The sequence below is a fragment of the Bombus affinis genome, chromosome 17 (genome assembly GCF_024516045.1).
Source record: "Bombus affinis isolate iyBomAffi1 chromosome 17, iyBomAffi1.2, whole genome shotgun sequence".
NCBI lineage: Eukaryota > Metazoa > Arthropoda > Insecta > Hymenoptera > Apidae > Bombus > Bombus affinis.
In genome coordinates this window covers 4,416,088-4,440,990 of record NC_066360.1, presented here as the reverse complement: position 1 = coordinate 4,440,990, position 24,903 = coordinate 4,416,088, and the positions used below count along the sequence as shown (strand labels likewise).

The window sequence follows — 24,903 nt, the reverse complement described above, 5'->3', positions numbered from 1 at the left end:
TCCTTTGTTAAATACTTTTTGTATAAATGAAGTTATAAATAAAAAAATTATGATAATCGTCAATTATTTCAAAATTTCTTACTATTTTTTATAACATAATATTCATAATATTCATATAATATTTATTAATCAAACATCGTGAATTTCGAAATGTATCTGTGAAATATTACCGACCGTACGATTGCTTCGCGAGCGTGTCCATAGCAGGTATGTACATGCATACACACATTGATATAATTTGCGTTGTTAGTTCGGTTATTCTCCGGAAGGTGTCTTCGTACTTTTCCGTAATTCTTCGTCGATTCACGAAACGGTCGTATATATGGCGCCACAAGCGTGATTAGTCAGTCAGTCAGCCGCGAGCCGCGGTGAACTGAAGGCGTAGTGAGTGTTTTTGTGGGCCGACGGGCCAAAAATGGCGGAGCGTACGAAGACGGCAGCCCCGGCCACCCGGCCCGTTCCCATGAAGCTGTTTGCCTCCTGGGAAGTAGATTGTACTGCACCGAACTGTATACCCAGGTAATCGATAATCAATCGTAGATTCTTATACAGCTTCTGTGTTACACGCGATATTCGCATTGTTACTCCGTTGTCACTGGTGGACGCCAGACACTCGACGGACATTCACGGTATTCACACGCCCTTTTTCCCATGATCATTCGCATTTTTCTGTTCGCACCCCTGCCTCAAGGGCACCAGTGTTCGCGTACTGTTTTGACCTTCCATCGGATTAACGTGTTTCTTTTATAACATACGCCAGATAGGTTATTCGGGATGCGTGTCAGGTTGGGACTGCGTGGCGCGCTCTGCCTATTGTAGGATGCTAGCTGTCAATCGGACGTGACAGATGACCAAACGTGTGCATCATAATCTCGATCCCGATATTCACAGTGGTTTTATCTCGCCGATAGTCGATCGATATCGTTCCAATACCGGCGATTTTCCTTTCTTTTTTCTTTCTCCATTTGTTTATATTCGACGGTTTATACTCGACGAGTAAATGCAAGAGATTCGATGCAAAGAGAAAGAGAGAGCGGGAGAGTGAGAGAGAAAGAGAGAAAGAGAGAGAGAGGAACGAAAGGAAAGTTCAAAGTTTTGTGTACGAGTCTACCGACATTGGCTACCGGGAAAGAATTGTTGCTATGTTGTAGGTCGAATGGTAGATGCTTAGTCGCGTGCGAATAAACAAGTCAAAGAAACAGTTGTGTGTTGATTGTGCGTGTACGCTCATTAGGTTAGAATATGTTCCGCCAAAGTTCACGCTTTCGTACAATGGGATATCGTGTTCGAATGTCATGGTTGTCCGTTTTCACGGGCACGTCAATTCGATCTTAGCCTCCGTTTCGTGATATAATGTCCCATTGAATCATTTTCTTTCTTCGTTACGCGTTTTTATGCACCGATGAATATCCGAAAGTAAACAGAAGCCTTCATGCAGGATATAATATACGAGTAATCCGTAAGTACGTTAATCACGAATTATTTCTGTTACGCATTTTTATGAATAGTTCACCATGTTTCTCTCTGTTTGAAACTAAATAGACAGGGGCCATGATTCGAACTGAATAACCGTTTATTATTAATACACATTATTACATTTTGTTCGAATTTAAGAAATTTAATCCTTAATTGTTAGATAATTGAAGTTTGGGTTAGATTTACGTTTGATATTTAATTTTTACCTGTATTCTCTCAATTTTACTATATATATATATAAAATACGGCAGAATCACGAAATAAAGAAAATATGATATACATATATATACATATATGTATTTCATTTATTTCTTTATTTCGTATTCTTCTGTAAGAGAAAAAGAGAATTCGCTAAAAATAGGACTGGTAATGTTAAGTACATTTAACATTAACATTATAATGTTAATAACTTGTTAAAATACGATATAGGATATATATTATACATCGAGTGTTAGAGGATTAAATCGCCTATTCATGTATCAAAGATTAATATACAAGTATTCATTTAGTATTCGATTACTCGTATGTATTTACGTATTAAAAAATTAATAGATATATCTGCAAATTTATACGTTAGCAGATACATATTTAGCATTGGAATTATCATCTTTTATAGCGTAAAATTTGTATCAAAGAAATCGAGAAGTCTACGTACCACTAATGATTAAAATCCCATCATCAAAAAATATATAAAAATTTGTACATACTATGAATAATTATCTATATGATGATAATAAATTTATAAAATTCCTGCGAAGAATCGACAACTCATTATTCTGTTGTATTAAAGGTTAAATTAAACCTTCCAGTCGTTTACAAACATATTTTTTTTTCTTTTTTTTTCGTTTCTTTTGTTTCTGGACAAAATTCTTCTCGAAGGTTATGCGATATGTTCAAGGTGGTTTTTGTTTTGCGCGATATTTTGGACGCCGGTTGTAATCGATCGAAGATATCCAATATCCAATAACTTAGTAATTTTACTACGTGACATCCGGCTGTTCCGGATCTTATTGCCAGTCCTTTCCGATAAAGGTGTTCTTATTGCGTATGAATCGCTTTGTCGTGCCCGTAACGCAATTCGCTAAAACGTAATTTATATCCGCGTAGTTGCGTCGAGTTTTTTTTTCGCATAAATCGACGCGACGATAATAATAATAATAATAAATGCTCTCGTACGGTCTTGAAATTTATTAAAAATAAAATCCATAATCTTCCATCATAAACGATACATAATCCCGAGAAAGGTCATAAGTTCTTCCACAAATTAGGATACGGTATAATTAAAATTTGCGTAATCTTCCTATTACTACGTTGTTTATCGTTACTTACGTTTCAATATATCATCATTGTTATTACATCGTTTATTTCATTATCGTTAATCACATTATTTATTTCATTGTATTACGTCTTTCTACGTTAGTAAATCAAATCGTTCCTTGCCATATTATGCAATGTACACATAAGAAATAATTCGAATTAATCAATATTCTATCATTATATAACGTTGAACCGTAATTCGCTGCCGTGCTTGGCTATACTTAATGTGCCGCTTGGTACATTTAGTTTACACATGATAACGCAAACAAGAAACTTTCAAGATATCGATTAACATGTTCGATGTAGACGATTCTCCAATTACCGCGAATAACGGGTTTTAAGCTACGTACAGACCTTCGTCGTTCTAATTAATACCAGTTGCGAATTACTCGAGGTCATAGACTACAATTAGTATCCTCGGTCGAATAAATTGCCGATACACCGAGTTTCCTCAACGTTTTGCAACTTGTATAAAGTATTGCCCGCCCCGTCTCTATGATAAATCGGATATTCGTAATGAACGTGGTCCACCTGTTGGTTTCCAAGAGACGCGGGTGCTCGCCATTTGAACGAGCTAAATGAAACGATGAAACATACATTTGCTCTGGGAAACGTCTTGCGCACCGTTGTCATTTCCAAGCGCAAATGCGGACAAAAGAGTTGAGCATTGGTCAATAATTTTTAATTAACAAACGACACAGGTTAAATATCTTTTGGGGATTGTTTCGAAATTTTCAGAACATCATTCGCGTCATATTAAAATATTACTCGTCCTGATGATCACGCACGGGTATTTGGACGCTGAAATAATAGCAAATGCGTGAAGTTCATCCCACAGCTCTTTGTATCTTTTTATTCCTTCGGTTTATTTCGAAATGTTCGAAACGTCTGAAAGTTTACCAATGTATTTTGGTTTCCGCTGAAATTGCAATTTAAAACGGCAGATTGCAACTACTTTCTATCCACGATGAGTATACTCGTCGTGAAGAAATAGTCACGTCTCTTGTTACAAAGAGTATACTCTTTGTAGCATTTGACATCATAATTTCTATACGCCGTACCATGAAATAATATTGCCATACTCGTCGCAGCACGAAATAATATTGCCATTTCTTCACGACGAGTATACTCGTCGGGAACAGTTAGCCTGTTGATCTAGCTTGCCGCTGTGATCTTATCTCGATCGATCGTATATGGTTAGTCGACATTAATAAAAGTAATGGTTGATATTAATTGTTGTGAATAAGAAAACGCTAATTGTAATTGGGTAGAAGCTGCGTGTTACGAGCGCCCAAGTTAAAGTAATTTGTCTGATAAGAACAACAGTTGACATTAATTAGCGTAAATAAAGAAGCTAATCGAAGGTGGATTAAAATCGCCCCTACGAAAACGTCTGAGTCCAGTGGGTTCAGGTGTGTCTATCCAACGTTGAGATCTTGGAACGATTGCGATATGTGTTGTGTGTAAAGATTATATAGAGGTTCATAGCGCCAGATATTTATCATTGATAAACATGGAATTCGATCGACGCAGCTACCTTCCTCGTTTCGCTTTCAATTTGCCAGTACATTGGTGCCACTTGTGGCAAGAAGCAGGGAAACATTCTCCCATCGTATCGTTGAAAATACAAGAATACGAATATTTTCATTGGGTTGCATGGAGTGTTCAAATGTAACTGTCTTCCATAAAAATACCTCAACTCGCCACGGTTATCTTCGATAGACCTATATCTTCGAATACCATAGGTTGCTGTCGTTTGCAATTACGCGAGGTGTATGGAAATCCTCTTATTCAATCGCCAAGTACCTAGCTTCGAGTACGTAACTTTAAGTACCCTAGAATCAGTCAGCGAAAGTATATCAAGAAATACGAAAGTCAGGAAAAATATATCTATCGTGTGTTCCTTTGCTACGTACCGTATTATATATACTTCGGTCTGGCAAACATCGTAATCCAGAAACTCATATTATCCTGGTAAGTTCGAGGAAGAGAGACCTTCGTCAAGGTTAGAGTAGTCTGAGACGTTGAGTTCTCGTTTCGTTCGATTGTCCAACGTCGCCTTAGGATCGTTGCACTGTGAAACGCGTCGAATAGTGCAGCTGGTACTTTGCATGAAAAATTTGCAGAATCGCGCGTCTAACGTCCCGCTGAACTGTGCAAACGACCAAAGAGATCGAGATCGATCCTACCACGCTTTTTACTTTGAATTATTCACGGATCGCAGCTTTCACGCGCTGCTCGCCGGCGACAGGGTCTTTGCAAAATATTTACAATTCTAATGGAAATCTGAAAAGGCTCACGAGCAGTATGGTCTTTTGTAGTTGACCGTCGTCGTTAGAATCGGCCGTTTCATCTGAATTCTAATTAGTCCTAGATTGTTGCTAGTCCTCTGGCACGAGAATTGTCTACGAGGGATAGACAACTGCGTTTCGTGTGTTCCACGTATTACACTCCATAGCTATTACGATTTAGTTATCGTTACAACTGTACAAACAGGAGAATAACGTTAGATATAAATAGTAAAAAATCGTAAAGTACGTGCGGAATATATTTTTCAGTCCGACAGGACGATAAGTGATATCTGAATCAACCTTTTATTTTTTATCATTCGACTCTACCGGAGTCGGATTTCTGTTATTTTGTACGTGTACGCTCTCGTCTGTAAGTAGCCGGACAATTATTACTGATTTTATACGAATATCTTGCTTCAGTTTCTTTTATGGATTTATTATGATGTCCTATGAAATTTATAAAATGACATGCTAACGTGCAGTAAATTACAAAGTAATATGAACTAGATAAAGTACAACAAATTCTAAATTAAATGACTGGACTGAGAAAAAATATTAATTGCAGAATAGACACCATTGAAGTTTAATACCACGGGGTTGAAATCCATATATGTATATATAATAGCAATTCATTTATTTATTTATCAACTTAGTTAGGGGAAGAAAAAGTAACCCAGTATTATTTATTATTTGTTATTTATTAAATATACGTAGAAATTAAATTTATAAAATGACATGCTAACGTGCAGTAAATTAAAAAGTAATATGACCTAGATAAAGTACAACAAATTTTAAATTAAATGACTGGACTGAGAAAAAATATTAATTGCAGAATAGACACCATTGAAGTTTAATACCACGGGGTTGAAATCCATATATGCATATATAATAGCATTAATAATGTATTTATTATAATATTTATTAACAATTAATATAAAGGTATGAAGACATATATAATGTATATAATAGTACATATATTTATTATGATAAATATTCTAATACTATTATACATAGACATATACTATTAAATATATTAAACATATTCAAAACGCATATAACATACATAAAACGTATTAAAAATATGAATTATATATTAATACTATTATATGTGTCTATATATATTAATAATATATTTATTACATACTATTATATATGTCTGTATATGTCTATATATAATAGTATTAATGATTTATTTATTATAATATATATATGTACTATTATATATAGACATATATAATAGTATATAATAAATATATTATTAATACTATTACAATATTTAATTGCTATTATAAAATCTAGTACTAAATATATTGTTAATATATATACATATATAATGGTATTAATATATGTTTAATATTATTAATACGTTTTATATATGTTTTAAATATGTTTAATATGTTTAATAGTATATGTCTATATATAACAGTATTAATAACATGTTTATTATAATATGTATTAACAAATAATATAAAGATACGTAAACGAAGTGATACGAAAGTTTATCAAGACGATAAGATCATCAAAAAAATGTTGTCTCCCGTCTGTTCTTTATCTATTAATCTATTTAATGTGTCTATTTCTCGTAGAGTATTCCTTGAATATATTTCTATACCTTTTACCTTTCGTTAAATTACCAATTTAATTTCAGATTAATATTCACAAGGACAGAGCAATGAAAACGTCCAAATGATTTTAGCCGATATTTTCGTTTACTCGTCCTTGTAATAACTTTATCAATACAGCAGAATCTCGATGATCCGAGATTACGTAATCCGGATGATACGGAAAGGTCTATCAGTGTTGGTAAATCGTGCAATAAAATCATAGAAAACGTTTGATAGCGTAACATTGGGAGTGCCTTTAGGTTTAATTAATCGTCTAATCGATTGAAAGTTTAATTAACCGCTTTCACGTATATCTGACTATTCACGCTATTTTGTCTGTGTCCACTACTATCTTTTATTCGTTGCTATTTTATATTTTATTTTAAAGAATCTAAAATCGAGTAGAGTTGAAAGCTTCTCGTATAATACAAAGCAATTGGCTGTATCGTTTGCGAGTAAATATTGCTGATATTGTCCAAGGGCGACACGAAGATCGCGAGACAACAAGGTCATAAAATCACAAAGGAAACTAAATTCGTCAGATGTTTATGCGAAGTGTGTAAACACGTCAGCGCTTGGGTGTATACGTGTATCTGAGAAGCGAAACGCAAATGAAACAAGCTTTTCAGTAAAAGTGGAGAACTGTTTACAAGTTTACAAAATAATTATTTGCTAAGCACATAATCTTTCGATAAACAGATTGTCCGATGGAACGTTATTTTTCTAATTCTCCGTTTTCAACGTTTCTTAACGCACCTGACAAACATATATTTTTTCAGCGATTAAAAAAAAAAAAAAAAAAAAACACCAAAGAGAATATAACGTTTAACAATTACAGTATTTTATTAGAAACCAATGAACACATTTAAAAATATTCTTAGGGACGTGTTTCAACGCAATATCCTTGAAAACGGTTCCTTCGATAGAGAAGTATCGAGCAATATTTACAAATATACTGTGTCATGCTCCTCCCTTTTTTTTCAGTACCCATACAGTATTTTTGTTGCCTGGAATTCCTTTCTTAGTGGCAACCATTTGTCCTAAAATATTCGCAAACAGTCTTCTGGTAAAAGATCGCAAAATACCCCATGATACTTATCCCAGAAGTTCGAGCGAACGCGCGTGCAGCAAACTTTTCAATATGAACTTTTATGTCGGTAGAATTGCTTAAAAATTGCAACTTTCTGCTTTTGGCAGCTCAGGTTTCTTTATGCTCGTCAGAGCGTACGGTCGTTAAGGCGTTAAGGGAGAGATAACCGCGGTCACCATGGTAGTTGAGTCATTGAACCATCGAGTCGCAGCATGGCTAGAGGAGATCTTTTCTTTAGAAGTTGACGCTCTGGCTCGTCTCGGTTTGTCAAAGAACGGGTCACTGGTTCACATCGTACGACGATTATTTCGTCTGGCGAAATATCTACGTGCACGATATGCGAATAAATCTTTTACTAGCATCAACAAACAGGTAGAAAATCATTATTACGCGATCGGAATAAATGACGAGGAGCATGGTAAGAGGGTTAAGATACCACTTCACCCTTGGTTCGCAGCGTTCCTTCATTTACATGACAAAGTGGTCGCGTTTTCTCATCGCCTGGGAACTTTTTCCACCTCTTTTGCGGTTCTCGCTGCACGGCAGACCGGCACACGCTGGTCGATTCCGAGCACGCAGCAATCGTATTGAATACATCGCGACCTCGCCTCCGTTACGTTTACCCAGACCGGACGAGTGTACTAATCGCAAATCACCACTCGACGATGGGGGATACGCATGGAGGATGCCACAGGCCAATGCGAAATATCCGCAACGACAGCGAACATTTCGCGAGCGTAGTGTGTGTAGTCGTGGGTACACGGCCGGTTCACAAGCCGATCGGTGCAGCTACGTTATCGTTGAAACCGAGGTAAATAAGGCTTCTTCGAAATGGTTGTAAAAAACTGACGATGCTAGCGGCGAGGATGAAAAAACAAGGAAAGAAATGATTTTATCGTAAAAGATTTATTGCACAGGAAAAAGATTGTATCGTAAGATGATGTACAAATGGACTTAGTGTAGTCGAAATTAAATGCAGTGTAGTCGACGTACTGCGTGAATTTAAGTGAACTTGACTGATGTAGCTTAGGGACTTAATTGATTTTTCAACTGAGAAGTCTAACGATAGATTAGTTTCCGAACGACTTGGCCAATTTTTGGGGGACGTTCGGCTTGCGCTAATTGCCTTCTCAACCCTCCGTGTTTCAACACACGCCGCAGAAAACTTTTAAGTCCGTAGTTGTATGAGTCATATTTCGAAATTTCATCGGCTCTGTAACGAGACACGACTGTCGTGGCTATGTCTGAAAGCAATCTAGATATGTCTGTGGGCATGTGTGTGTGTATTCTAGATATATGGAAGTTGACAAGATATTTATCTTAACACACACACAAGTTTCTAGTTTATATATATATATACACACACGCGTTTCTATGTCATCTACATATATATATGGAAGTTGACAAGATATTTATTTTAACACACACACACACACACACACGTTTCTATGTCATTTACATATATATATGGAAGTTGACAATATATTTATCTTAACACACGCGCACACACACACACACAGATTTGTAGATTATATATATATATACAGATTTCTAAATTATATATATACACATATTTTTAGATTATATGTATGCACACACATTTCTATATCATCTACATACGAATATATATATATGGAAGTTACAAGTTATTTATCGCGAGCATATATTTAGTAAAAATTATCGTACAGCATGAACAGCCATTTAAAGAGTATAAGAAGAGTTAAATGCGGTCTCAGTGAATATTGAAGTTCATCAGTGCAATGGATAATAATTGGCTGTGCTAATTTATAATAATGGGTAATAATAATTGACTGTTTCAATTTTTTGGTTTTCTATATATACACACTGTTACATTATTGTACATGTTAAGTATCGTTTAAATATCTTGTAATTTTCATGCACGTGTATACTTGATCAGTATAGTCGTGATATAGTCGAGTCTCGTAACAGTATTTAATCAGCTAGCTGTTCCTGACGAGTATACTCGTCATGAAGAAATAGTACTATTTCGTACTATTTATAAATAAATAATAATAAAACTAAAAAATAAAACAGTCGTCCCGTTACAATTACGACTGTGTTTGATTACTCGACAATTACTCTGTGTTTGACGAGTATACTCGTCGTACAGGACCATCAACAGGAAAAAGTCGTCTCCCCGTTGTTTCTTTCAGTTATTAAAAACGATCATTCGCGATATTTCGCATCCCACAACGTTCAACGTTGCGTTTATTTTCGAGAAACAATTTCGCTTAACCTGTTAACTGCGGGGTTCTGTTTAAAAAATTCCTCACGAGGTAAAATCAAACAACAACGAGTATATACGTCGACCGCAGGTTAAATGCTGCTATCGTAAATTTTACGAAGAAAGTAAAGCAAAACGAGGGAGCATCACATTTTCATTCGATAAAAAATTAATAATCAAATAATCAAAATTAATAACCAAATAGTCAAACATTTGTTTTTTAAATAAAATACACAGTTTTACTGGAAGCATAAAAAGAAAATACCACTAAATATCATTTATATTACTTTTTACTAAAATTTTGACTTCTTCTAGTAAATGGTAATTATCTATCTTACACGACGAGTATACACGTCGACCGCAACAAAGTAAAGCTCTGCATCGACGTGTACACACATCGAGCGCAGTTGATCGGTTAACGTGCCCAGCCACGACCAGTCGTTTCTCGAGCAATATCGAAGAAATGACGCATAAAATTTGCTCGAATTTACGACTATCCGTAACGCTGTGTTTCGTTATCGTCGCTGCTGCCAATACCTCGCATTTGCTCATGGAGATCGCCTATCCGTTATGCAAATCGTCCGCAAAATTTCACTTCACGTTCCGTTTCCCGCCTTCTGTTTCTCGCGTAACTTTTTCGCTGAGCAACGGCTCGGTTCGATCGCTGGCGTGGCAGCCGAATCGATTCGTCATCGATGTGACCAACGAGCAGCCTCGTTTCGTGTTTCCTCCATTGTTTCTGCTCGTCGCAGTCGAAAGTTGACGTCAATACTTGCGTCGTGAGTTCCTTCTTCGCGTGGATCACGAGCGTTTGCCTCGCCAATTCGATGGCAAACGCGGAAGTATCGCTGGCAACGTCGAAATGCTATCCGGTTTCGTAGGACGAATTTACGCGACGATTTTCGTAGTCGCGTAGAAACTGTGCGCAGCGCGCACAGATCAGCCGCATGACTGGGTCTCTTTTTACAAAGCTAACGTGTAAATACGATTGAAAATTAAGGAAAATTTAAATTACGATACAGTTGAAAAGTACTGCAATGGTTAGCTACTTAGTTACTCATTTCCCACAAGTTGCATTTCCATTGTGAAATTGTTCAGACGAGTCTCGTCGCGTATGATCAGGCAGAATTTTCATACATCTACGGGAAATTTTCCAAGCGCGGAATGCGTGGAAGATTCGCAATGAAAGTTCTGGTTGTACTTAGCGTTTAGTGCGAGAGGTAAATTTCCACGCGGAGATGACATAACAGAGAATTATTGGTTTTTACAATTTATTTGTTAGACACACCATATGTGTATATACGCGCGTATACAGTGCAATTCTCGTGCAAGTTAGGTTGGGAATATTTAATTAGTCAGCTTGAGTGCAAGGAAAATGAAAATGTAATTAGGGCTACGATTGTATTTATTGTTGTTATTTTCTATACTAATAGATCAATAAATAATAATAGATCATAAAATATTATTTACTGAGTATAAAATATTATTCTGAGTAGACTGCTGGCTATACTTGGGGGGGGGGGGGATTCTCTCAGATTAGTAATCAGTTTAAAGAAGTATAATTGTTGGAAGTTGAAACGTATCTACCGGGTAATAACCGAAATGAATGGCATTCGGTCGGAAAATTTGATATCGACTGGAAAAGCGGTTAGCCATAAGCAGCTTCGAGAATCGATATCGACATCATCTCGTAATTTTTGTTCCTTTTTTCCAATGTTCCTACATATGCGCAAACTCGCCATAACTCGGACAGAGAGAAATTTTGGATCTCGATTCCAACTATTAAACACTTTTTTCCTTTCATCTGTTCCGCCCGAAGTTCGCACTGCGTTTGCGTATGGTATACGTTATGAGCAAAAATAGACTAGTTTTTTTAGAAGCAATTACTCATCTGGGAAACTTGCCTTGTTAGCGTTTAGCGTGTAGGATGAATCTCTATCAAGCGACAGCTAAATGGAAAATTATTGATTTTTACTATTTAGTTAGTAAAAGTACCATATACATATACACACATACATACGTCTAATTCTCGTGTAAGTTAGTTAGTCGAAATACGTAGTTAGTGAGCCTGATTGCGATAAAAATGTAATTATAGATACAATCGTGTTTATTACAGACATCTAACAACAAACTAATTGATGATCGACCATTGACTAATTTCCAAAATTTGTAAAAGACTGCAGGAAAACTGCTGGTTACATTTAGCGTTTAGTGTGCAGAATGAATTTCCATCAAGCGACAGCTAAATGGAAAATTATTGATTTTTACTATTTAGTTAATAAAAGTACCATATACATATACACACATACATACGTCTAATTCTCGTGTAAGTTAGTTAGTCGAAATACGTAGTTAGTGAGCCTGATTGCGATAAAAATGTAATTATAGATACAATCGTGTTTATTATAGACATCTAACAACAAACTAATTGATGATCGACCATTGACTAATTTCCAAAATTTGTAAAAGACTGCAGGAAAACTGCTGGTTACATTTAGCGATTAGTGTGCAGAATGAATCTCCATCAAGCGACAGCTAAATGGAAAATTATTGATTTTTACTATTTAGTTAATAAAAGTACCATATACATATACACACATACATACGTCTAATTCTCGTGTAAGTTAGTTAGTCGAAATACGTAGTTAGTGAGCCTGATTGCGATAAAAATGTAATTATAGATACAATCGTGTTTATTATAGACATCTGCAACAAACTAATTGATGATCGACCATTGACTAATTTCCAAAATTTGTAAAAGACTGCAGGAAAACTGCTGGTTACATTTAGCGTTTAGTGTGCAGAATGAATCTCCATCAAGTGATAGCTAAATGGAAAATTATTGATTTTTACTATTTACTTATTGAGTATATCATGTACATACACACACATATATATGTATAATTCTCGCGTATCTCATTCTTGTCACTTTTAATTACCACGCTGTTATTTATGCTTCCCAATACCTGGACAGATAATCTTTGTATTTAACGTTGTAACGAGGATAGTGGCACTTGTGTTTTCTTTCAATCAAAAGGAGCACATAATTGCACAGTGGGCGCTGTGCGATAGAAGATTAAGGAAAATTGAAAATAAACAGTTGCAAGTAGAAGGTACACTGAAGAAAAAGCTGTGAGACGAGTGTGCAAAATATTCTTCTTTAGATGACACGTTATTCGGTGTATTTCTCGCCTTTCCTTTTATTTTTTGCTTTTCGTTCTCCGATTTTTAGAGGAACGTGTGAGACTTGAAAAACGAAAAAGTGGAATGTCCGCGAAATTATATTTCGTAAATAAAATACAGCAAGTTAGATTTGATAAATTGGATAATAAAACGGGGTATACGAAGTCTCGTGATCTAATCTATTCAGCAAAATAGTAAAACAAAGCAAAATGCCGATAGAACAAAGCAGAAGTGAAACTATCGGTTGGCGGGTAATTTGAATTCTATGGAATTTACATATTTCTATATTTCTTCATCGTCACACGCATTATGTGCGTTTTTGCACTCTCGAATTTCCCCACAAACGCGTGGAAATCCGAGATCTGACCGCTAGTCATAGTACGAAGCGAAGTCGTTGGTAGACGAAGGGAAAAAGAACAGAAGAAAGAAGAAGAAAAATAAAACGAGAACGAGAATCGAGTTTCGAACTGCAGAGCACTGTCGTGTGCATCGGAACCGCGAGCGACGAAAAACCAGTGCACAGTCGGCCGGGTTCGCGTGGCCGCGAGTGCCATCATGCGATCAGATCGATTCGGGTCACCGATTTATCGATTAGTCCTGTCGATTTACTTGCTTCGTTTTTTCCGCCCGAATGAATGGCTTCTTTATCTCTGGCAATAGTTGAAGTCGTGAAGTCGTGGTACGAGCGCAGCGTCTGGACCACTTTATTACGTAGCGACCGAACCAGGGCGATCTAGTCGCACGACTTTTCCCCAGAATTTCTCCCAGCTCTTACGCAAAACACGCTTTCAGAAACAAGTGGATTTTCCACCTTTTTTTCTTTAGAAATGAAAAACACGAGGAACTTAAGAATTTTATCCGAGATTTTATGCAAAATAGTTTAGGTTGGCGGTAAAACAGTAGCAAAAAAGGTGCACGTGAAATTAATGTTTTCGTAAAATTCAAGGTATCTTTTCTATCTTGCTTTATAAATTCGCTTAACATCAATGTTATCTTCCTTTCTAATATTAAATTCTTGAGTTTTGTTCCCACATTTTTCATCGTTTTGATCATTTTTATTCGCCATAGCACACCCGTATATTTTTATAATTTTATAAAGCATAGTTAAGCATAGTTTAATAAGCATACGCATAGTTTCTCTATTTAAAGAATCAAACGCACGTACGGCGCATCTCGCGAGCGAAAGGAGAAGTCGAGCACCTCGAAACTTACGATTAGTATACGGTCACCCGACTGTTATTCAAACTCATTTCTCTCGAAAACGGAGCCTCAAACGAAAAAATATTACTCTTCTTTTTCGACTTATTTTTTCACGTAGAATCACTACTCCAACCCTTGTATACGTGTCTGTGTATGTATACGTGTGACGAGTGCCATATGATTTAGAAGAAAGATATAAGCTGATATTACTTGGAATGAGTTCTATGTTGTATAAGGAGTGTTATGTTGAGTAGTGTTATTTACACTTATATGTTTACATGGTTAAATAATTTAATTTAATTTAATTTAGTTTAAATAATTTAAACGAAGTAAAATAATATATACCTAATTAGTATATTGGGTTGTTGGAGGCAAGAGAGTTCTTTGGAAACGTAGATAAATTTGGAATATAATTCATGTCACACGTGCTTCTTCTCCCTCCTATGCACGTAATTTTCTTAATAACTTACTTTACTTTTCTCTAACTTATTTCACTACAAGAACACAGTAATAACACACGTAGCATGTAGTTTAAAGCTGTCAGTCAACGACAGGTTGTTATGTACACGCATATCTACATAAATAGTTCAGTTTTCGAAGACTGAAATATGATACACAGATTTTCGTCTACGCGACGCGTCTATGTGCCTAATCTGCTGTGTTGTTCGAGGCTGCACTGTATGTGTGCACGCATATACATAAGACTCGAGGATGTATCAACTGGTTCGACGTAACTTAAAATCGAAAAACGGATAAGAATGATAAAAAGTGCGAGTCATTAACATTCCCATGTCAAAATACGTATCTAGTTATGGTAATTGCTACTAATTATAGCGAGCAAAGCTACAAGTTCTTGGAATTTATCTTATCGTGGTGGAATGACTCACGGGATATCATAGAAATATTTTGATATATCGAGTCAACCAGATATCCAACGCCAATTCGAAATACATAGCTATCGCCATTTCGTGTGGCGCCACACACAACGCGGAAATAAATCCACGTTAAAAGTAGCCATTTTCCATTACGATCGCTGACCATGCGAATAAGAAACCGCGTCATTTCGAAGGTCGTTGCGGGTCCACAACGAAATCGGTGTATTCATGAAATTTATGAAAAATTTCAAAGCGTGGGTATTGCCAAGATGCGCGTAGTTTTGAAGAATAAAAAAAATTGGTACAAAAGATATTTGAGGTTATGTAGCCATTATGGTTCCGTTTCTTTAACCATCTTCATAGAAATACATATTCAAATATATATTTGTTTATACGCATATATGTTCATACGTAGTTGAGTTTTTTCAAGATTAAAAATTCTAAATTAATTATTGGATTGGCAACTAAGTGATTACGGATTTTCTCAATACCACCTAATGACAAAATCCGCAATTATTTAATTGCCAACCCAGTACATTCGATATTGTGGGACACAGAAACACAAGTATAACACATCTCTGTTCTTTTTTTTTTTTTCTCCGCGCGTTTCGTTGCTCGCAGTTTACGAACGAATATCACACATTGCGATCTCGCACGGCGAAATGGAAACGCAAATGGTGAAATATTTTCTAATCGTCTGCTGCTGTTTCGCTCGCTGCGATCGCGATAGCTGCGAACTTCGCAGCTGCAAGTTTAATTGCCTACGTGTAAAATTTGCTTCGTTTTTCCGGCGAAATTTGCTTCGTTTCAACGAACAGTGCAGCGTTTGTCACGTGTCTAGGGCCGCTTGAAAAAAATGATGGACAAGGTAATTGTCATCGTTGCACGAAATAAATAAGTTCACTGGCTTTGACTTTAATTTCGTCGTAAATTAGTTAAATTTGTGAAGTCGATTAAAATTAGAAAATTCAATGGAAAAGTATAGACCAATAAGAATACTCGTTGCAACAGCTTCGTCAAACGCAAGATGATCTGCACCAGCTGCCACGGCGATTGTCTTAAAAGTCGATTTTAACGCCAACGGTGAAGCAGCATTAAACAGACTGTTCATATTCGAAACTGAAGAAACAGCTGTTCCAGTCGAATAGGCTACGTTATTCGATAAACTGGATGAATTCGAATTTGATCGATTGACATTTGCAATTAATTTATACATATATTTATATTCTAAAAAAGTTAATTAATTGTTTTAAGTTAATTATTAATTGAAACATATTATGCGAACTTAAATAGCGAAATTTCGAAAGAAATTTTGGCCAGAAAAGAAATGCTATGGGCAAGTGGTTGCGATGATTTTATTAAAAATATAATTTAATTATAAATACAATTTGAAGAACTTTGAAAATGAAAATATGCCAATTTTTAGTACAAAAAGGAACGTCGAATTATACGAAGAATATTTCCCGTTGTTGGTCGTGAAAAAGGCTTTTGAAGTAGACTCTAATATAATTTTATTCTTTTTTCATTTTTTTTTTTTTTTTTATCATTTGTCCCATTGACATAAACGCAGAATTACGCGAGAAAAGGATAAGATGATATTTAGCAAATGTCATGAAACGCGGAATTAATGGACTTGAAATGGATTACGTACATTTTTCTTGCTTTACGAGGCAACGACGCAAAATTGTAGGATATTACGGTCGATTGTACACGTTGAAACGATGTATCACATTTTGCGAAGGTATCGCACGATCGAAATTTCCTGAATTTCGTTCCTCCTTTCGAAAGCACGCGACTTTGCATAGAAAAAGACATCACATTACTATTGAGAAAATCCGCAATCACTTAATTGCCAACGAAACAGATAACGAAAGAAAATTGAAAAAAACGTATTTGAAATATCGTTGATAATTTATGATAGCAAAATATCAAACAAACTACGAAAGTTATGCAATTTGTCCATAAATCAACAGTTAAGTGTGTAGCTAAATCGACGACGAGTAGACTCGTCAAGTACGGAATACGCGTGGCTGCATAACACAGAATTAAGTTTCAACGATACGATTGTTTCATTTCTCAATTTTAATACTAAATTGAAATTTAAACAGAAAATTGTAGCTACTTTTTACGCACGACGAGTATATTCGTCAAGTAGAGAGTACGCGTGGCTGCATAACACAGAATTAAGTTTCAACGAAACGATTGTTTCATTTCTCAATTTTATTACTAAATTACTACTTAAACAGTACGTTATAACAACCTTTTCGCACGACGAGTATATTCGTCAAGCAGAGAGTACGCGTGGCTGCATAACACAGAATTAAGTTTCAACGAAACGATTGTTTCATTTCTCAATTTTAATACTAAATTGAAATTTAAACAGAAAATTGTAGCTACTTTTTACGCACGACGAGTATATTCGTCAAGCAGAGAGTACGCGTGGCTGCATAACACAGAATTAAGTTTCAACGAAACGATTGTTTCATTCCTCAATTTTATTACTAAATTGCTATTTAAACAATACATTATAACAACATTTTCGCACGACGAGTATACTCGTCAAGCAGAGAGTACGTGTGGCTGCATAACACAGAATTAAGTTTCAACGAAACGATTGTTTCATTTCTCAATTTTATTACTAAATTGCTATTTAAACAGTACGTTATAACAACCTTTTCGCACGACGAGTATATTCGTCAAGCAGAGAGTACGCGTGGCTGCATAACACAGAATTAAGTTTCAACGAAACGATTGTTTCATTCCTCAATTTTATTACTAAATTGCTATTTAAACAGTACGTTATAACAACATTTTCGCATGACGAGTATACTCGTCAAGCAGAGAGTACGCGTGGCTGCATAACGCAGAATTAAGTTTCAACGATACGATTGTTTCATTTCTCAATTTTATTCCTAAATTGCTATTTAAACAATACATTATAACAACCTTTTCGCACGACGAGTATATTCGTCAAGCAGAGAGTACGCGTGGCTGCATAACACAGAATTAAGTTTCAACGAAACGATTGTTTCATTTCTCAATTTTATTACTAAATTGCAATTTAAACAGCAAGTTGTAGAATTTTTTGGTACGCTCGTTACGACACGAAATGTTGCCATTTTTTCATGACGAGAGTTCTGTTCTACATATTTATGCTAACAACTGTGTATTATTGTTGGAAGAAACGAGCTATTGCTTTGAACATTGCGACTGTTTCCTGCAAAATAAACAGCCGTGTTTCTCGCGGCTCGTTTGTTTTTCTCTCTATGCAAAATATGCAAATAATCTCTCGAAAATATGCAAAACACTTTGCGAATGTGCTCACGCAGACATCCATCTTCCCTTTTAAAGTTCCAGGTTTGTAGTCGTTGATACATCGCGTTTTCTAGCTCGGCAACATCGGACCTTCTCTCAGCCAATCATTTTTCCACCTTCCTGCTCTTTCCATTACCTTACGCTCTCCTTTTAACAACCTTCCGCCAACAACTTTCTTGCGCTTCCAAATCGTTCGTATTTTACGCGACGCGATACGATCGCCGAACGAGCAAGAAGCGGTCGGTCTGAAAAACCGACTCGCGAACGATATCGTCGTTTTTGCTCGGTTTTATCGTTTAGCGAAAGTACCGCTGTCCCGCGCCTATCTTTCCGATCGATTTGCTGCGATCCATCGTCGCGCGGTCACGTGGCAAAAAGGACACGCGAGTTACGTGGCGATGCTCGTTTGCATCAACCGTAACCGATCGAAAATCGTTTTTGTGAAAATCGATGCAAAAATAGTAAAAGAAAACCGGAAAAGGCAGAAGTTTTCCTACTTTTTCAAACTTGTAATCCTTGTATTGGCTTGGCAACTAAGTGATCGCGGATTTTGCCGTTAGGTGGTATTAAGAAAATCCGCAATCACTTAGTTGCCAAGCCAATATTTTACTGTATTTTAGCAATTAGTTGAAACTGTGAGAATTTGCGTTATCTTTTCTTTGCACGAACAACGTATGAAGGAAAAAGCGAAAGATGGCAGAAAAGATACGGTCGATTTTCAACTCTGCTATTTTTCTATTGTATAGATACACTGATACATCTAATTTGGTGTTTCATCTAATTTGATCTGCTTGATAGATTCGTTCGTTTATCGTCGTGGAACGAGTATTGAAATTAATGGCAAACGTTTCGTGATTTTCTCGTTGGAGGTCACGTAAATGCTCATCGTCCTTCCTTTTTTCTTTTTACCAGCTGTAGGATTACTGTTGTAATGAAAACACGTAGTTGGCTTTAAAAATACTCGGATGATATTGAAATGTCGACAAATATAGGAAAATATGTTAGTATGTTTCATAATAATAGAATTTTACAGAAGGTAAATCATTTGGCAATGACGACTTAACTCGTCTTTGCCGACGAGTTAGAGCGCTTTTTCAATATACCTGACCTTGGCGATATATTTTCTTGTCTAACATATTTGCCCTTCTAACCGAATATTCTCATGCTCTGATGCTTTCTCCTATCGTAAAAACTAAGCGAGATATTTAAAATGATGAAATCAGGCGAAATACGAAATATCTGTACAAAGGTATACGAATATACTAAAATAGACACGAAGTACTGTTGTTTTCTTGCAGAAAGAAATACGTACAAATCTGTGGTTAAACATGCAGTACATATAGCTGGATATTAAATGCAAAATTAATTAATAAAATTAATACTTAATTCTTAATACTTGATACTTAATACAGTCTGTTATTTTTCTGTTATAATTTCTGTGAAAACTTCCAAATTCCGTGTTTTCAGTAAATGTACGATATTGTGTCGATGTCAGCTAATGACAAAACCCGCAACCACTTAGTTGCCAATAACAATATATATAACAGTAGGAAAAAACTGTCGAGTTATTATTTATGGTTGTCTAGACGTTCAAGGACAAGCGCCGAAAACCAGCGAATTTCTACGTTAGAAAAAGTTTCTCACACAAGGTTTATGTTTGGGAGTTTTTTAGCCTAACTCTCCTTCAGGCCCTGCCTGTGTTTTATATACAATTCCTGTAAAGGACGTTTGGTCGAAGCGCGAGCATGTGGAGTTTATAAGTGCGCGTTAGTCGTGTTACTAGGCTATTGGGATTGTAAGTCGCAGAACAGATAAACAAGTTTGGAGAAACAGTATAGTTTTATTTCACCGGGAGAAGAGAAAGTGAATTGGCGAAGTGGCGGCTACGTTAAAAAAGGAACGTTTGGCAGAAGATTGGAAAGAAGACAGTGTTAATTGTTCAAGAAAAATTGTATTTTCAATATTCCAAAACGTTTACACCATTTCGTCGAACGTATGGGACAGCACCTAGCCACACGTCAAACTTTCGTGAGTAATCATTATTAATTTCAGTTTTATTTGGATAATTTAATTGCTGTTTGATTTTATGTGTATAATTAGCATTGATGTTTGGAATATCTTACGATACCAAAATTCGAACTTTCTCGGTGTTTCTTTTTTTTCTTTTTAATATTTCTTTTAATATATTTTTTAAATATTTTTCTTAATATTTGGACGACGATACAGATAACAAATAATAACTCGAAAGTATTTTTTACTTTATCTACGTGGGTTATTGTAACATAACGTAATACATTTTTCTTGATACTTTGCTATATTTATTGAAAATACAGAGTTTGGGAATTACAATTGTACGAATCCTCTCGTCGCTGACTATACGTGTAGCTATATAGAAAGGACGAAGGAGCGGCAAAAGTTTTTATGTTTGGCAGGGAAACCTATAATAGTCGAAGCGTTATACGCGTTGCCAACGGAAGAGAATAATAGCGTGGTAATCGCGAATCGTTTGGACATGCAAGGTCGGTCTGTAATAGTTGAAACACTTTTCTTATCAACTTGCCTAATGTCTTTCCGACAATGATAACTTTTCTATGGAAATTAAATTCTAGTCGTGCAAACGTGCGTTTCTAGAAATCTTTAATTACATATATATGTATAACTACACTGTGTCTGGTTTATCTCGAACCGAGACACAGTGTTTTAGACAAAACTTGTATCGTGGAGACAGCTGTTCAAATATCTCGAAAAAACGAATAACGAATAATTGGGAACAATGTTTTAGACGAAAATTATATCGAGGGGGAGAGCCGCTCAAATATTTCGAATAGTTTGAATGGTAGGAGAACAAATTTCAGATTAAAGTTGCGTGGTATTGAGGGAGACAAATACTCAAATAATTCGAAAAGCACGAATAATTCGGAACAATGTTTCAGACGAAAATTATATCGAGGGGGAGAGCCGCTCAAATATTTCGAATAGTTTGAATGATAGAAGAAAATGTTTCAGATCAAATTAGTGTAGTATTGAGGAGGGCAAGTGCTCAAATATTTCGAGGAATTTTAATGATAGAAGAAAACGTTTCAGACTAAACTTGTATCGTGGAGACAATTGCTCAAATATCTCGGAAAGCACGAATAATTCGGAACAATGTTTGAGACAAAAATTATATCGAAGAGGAGAACCGCTCAAATATTTCGAATAGTTTGAATGATAGAAGAAAATGTTTCAGATCAAATTAGTGTAGTATTGAGGAGGGCAAGTGCTCAAATATTTCGAGGAATTTTAATGATAGAAGAAAACGTTTCAGACTAAACTTGTATCGTGAGTGACAATTGCTCAAATTTCTCGAAAAGCACGAATAATTCGGAACAATGTTTGAGACAAAAATTATATCGAAGAGGAGAACCGCTCAAATATTTCGAATAGTTTGAATGATAGAAGAAAATGTTTCAGATCAAATTAGTGTAGTATTGAGGAGGGCGAGTGCTCAAATATCTCTAAGAATTTTAATGATAGAAGAAATTATTTCAAACAAAACTTATATCAAGGAGAATTGCAATTTTCTAATGTTTCCAAAATAGTCATTCAGTGTCGAGTAGTCAGTTTTAGTTATCTGACTTGTATGACCCTCTAAAATTCGGACGTTTTTGTGATGATATAATTAAGCGGATGATACAAAAAGCACAAGTTCGTAGTGTTTTGAGAACGTCCCAATGTCAGCCACAAGAACACGTAAGAAAACACGAAGGTCTTCGAGGTATACAAATCCCAATGTCATCTTCGCACGAGGTTTTAAGGTCAAACACACAAAGATATAGCGTGTTTTTTACAGGAATTTTTGTCTGAAATATTTTTTTCCTATCGTTCGTATTTTTCGAAATATTTGCACGATTCGAGATAAACCGGACACGCTGTATATACAACTATACCTTAACTCTGTATAGTTTCACATTGGATTCTCCTGTTTCGTAAGATTTCTCCTATTTTTTTTTCCTTCACTTTACGTAATTGTTATAATATGGATGCACTTGAGCAGCTAGAGAATTCCAATTTTATGAGTCATCGAAATGTTTGTTTATAGTTTCAGACGCGATAATTACAATGGTGGTCTGTGTGCCCCGAATTATCACTGATTCGTCATTAAAGTATCGCAATGTTAAAATAAAATTTCACTTAGAGTAGGTCGCAAACTCAAATGCCCAAACTGTCGGTGTTTAATATCGACAGGCAAAAAGAAGAAAGAAAAACATCGTTATAGAGTGTTTGTCAATAGGATGCTTTGTCACAGAGTTATAAATAAACGAAATAAACAACGACGCATTCTCCATCGCAGTACGCAGAAGTCGACTGTATTATCGTATCAGCGTAGTTACGTGTTCTTTATCATGTGGCAACAATTTCGTGTATGCGAGCTAACAATTTGATAATTATAAAATATAACAATATAACAAACACGATTGACCGCTACTTTCGGTTCCTCGTTTCGAAACGTTTTGCCCTCGCGCCCGGACACAAACTCTGCGTCGATAAACAATGCGACTGATTACGTCGCGGAGTTTTCCAAAGAGAATTTTCCTGAGTTTCGACAACTGCGCCGTTGTCTGTTCACGCGTGCAACATTATCTCTTTCCAACGCCGCAACAAGACGTTTATTGGCAAACTTTATGTAACATTTTCTTCGTCTTTTTTTCTTGTAGATCAAATTCTCGCAGTTTGATCGTTTAACCAGACAACTGCAAAGTATCGTTTTAGAAACCTGTGGTGGGGTTAGGTCGTGGAGCGACGACGAGTATACTCGTCAAACGCACCTTTACCGAACTCAACTGGTTTAGTTTCCGACTCCCTGTACGTGAAACGTTTTCGACTGGACGTTTCGAAACGTTTTCATGGAAGACTTGCCTGGAATCAATTGCTTTTTTGTGATGTAAAATGGATTGAAAAACATTCACAGTCTCGTTGTTATGCGGTGACCTTGAGAAATTTGAGTCTATTCGAGCCATTGTATATAGTATAGTGATATATATAGCGATGTAGCGAATATATTGAAACATTGGCATTTTCTATTTATATTTTTCTGACAAACTCACCATTTATGCAACGTGTGGTTCACCCCATAGTAGGTGCCATAGTCGATCAAATTATGGTCAGTTAGAAAAGGTACACATTATGTGTTCTCCACAGTGTTGTGACTCTAATAGAAACGATAAAACGTACCACTTTTTGTCCTTGTTATACAGATGGACAACTTGATTATACTTTGTTAGGTGGACAATGTTGTCGCATCTCATGGGATCACAGCAAAATACATACTTTTGGTAGAAAAATTTAAGAGAAACTTTTTCCCTTGTTCATCTGAAACGGTACAACTTGTTATTGGTCTGTATTTATCTATAATTCTGCTTTCATTTATTTTGCATTTAATTCTGCTCATGGAAATTCAAAGAAAATCGTGCAGAAACATATCACAGACAACGTGTACGTGTACGGTTATACATATAAAATGTCAAATAATTTGTACAAATTTTAAGAACCTCGTTTAACCGTATCAATGTGCATACTTTTTGTCATGAACAATACGTTTGTTGGTTTCAAGTAATTTTTTGTTCAAACTTCAGAGAAATGGTAATCTCTATATGGCAATATAATCTGATATTATATGTTATTTGATATATGTAATCTGATACATACATTTCATTATATCAGATTATATCAAATTATATTACATGTGGTAATATAGACTTACAGCACTCACGACAACAAGCTGTTCACACCTTTTGTAGTACATTTCATTAAATTCATCGCTTTTCTCTCTACATTCAATTTCCATGCGAAGGCTGAATGAATTTCCGTCTCATACGGAAACGAGGTTTATTCTATGAGATCGGAACGAGACAATGTAAATCGTTACAAGCTGCACGCAATGACGTGCAATTTCTGATAACAATCTTGTTAGCACATTTCTAATCTCTTTTTATGCTTTCGCAGTGGTCAGTCGTCGCCGTGTTCAGCACCAACTTTGTTGTGTTGTCTCAAACAATGTGGTTTCGATTATACGCGCGTTCCTCTTTTTACTAATTCTATTTTCTTCCTTCTTCCTGTTTTTCCTTTTCGCGTTACGACACATCGATTCATTTAGCATATCTTTGCAATCTTCTTTATCACGGCGAAGTCGCGTTTCCGTGAAATTACATAATTCCACGCGAATTGCGCTTGCATACAAGAAGCAGTGGTATGCTCAAACATGTCCAAACGCGTTCAGACCTGTCCAAACACGTTCATACATGTTCAAACACGTTCAAACATATTC

General features: G+C 35.9%; 1 protein-coding gene across 6 annotated transcripts in view; it reads left to right on the top strand.

Annotated features, from left to right (window-relative positions):
• The first annotated feature begins 329 nt into the window (after positions 1-329).
• Positions 330-24,903, top strand: part of LOC126926026 (phosphofurin acidic cluster sorting protein 2) — a 172,448-nt gene continuing 147,874 nt past the window's right edge. For 3 of the 6 annotated variants that reach the window (XM_050742120.1, XM_050742119.1, XM_050742121.1), the window contains exon 1: positions 331-519. In XM_050742120.1, the coding sequence (XP_050598077.1) occupies positions 416-519 (104 nt within the window). In that variant the 5' untranslated portion in view covers positions 331-415. Of the gene's footprint in view, positions 520-19,971; positions 20,625-24,903 lie in introns of those variants that run through there. The other 3 variants (XM_050742118.1, XM_050742117.1, XM_050742123.1) reach the window with 2 other exon arrangements.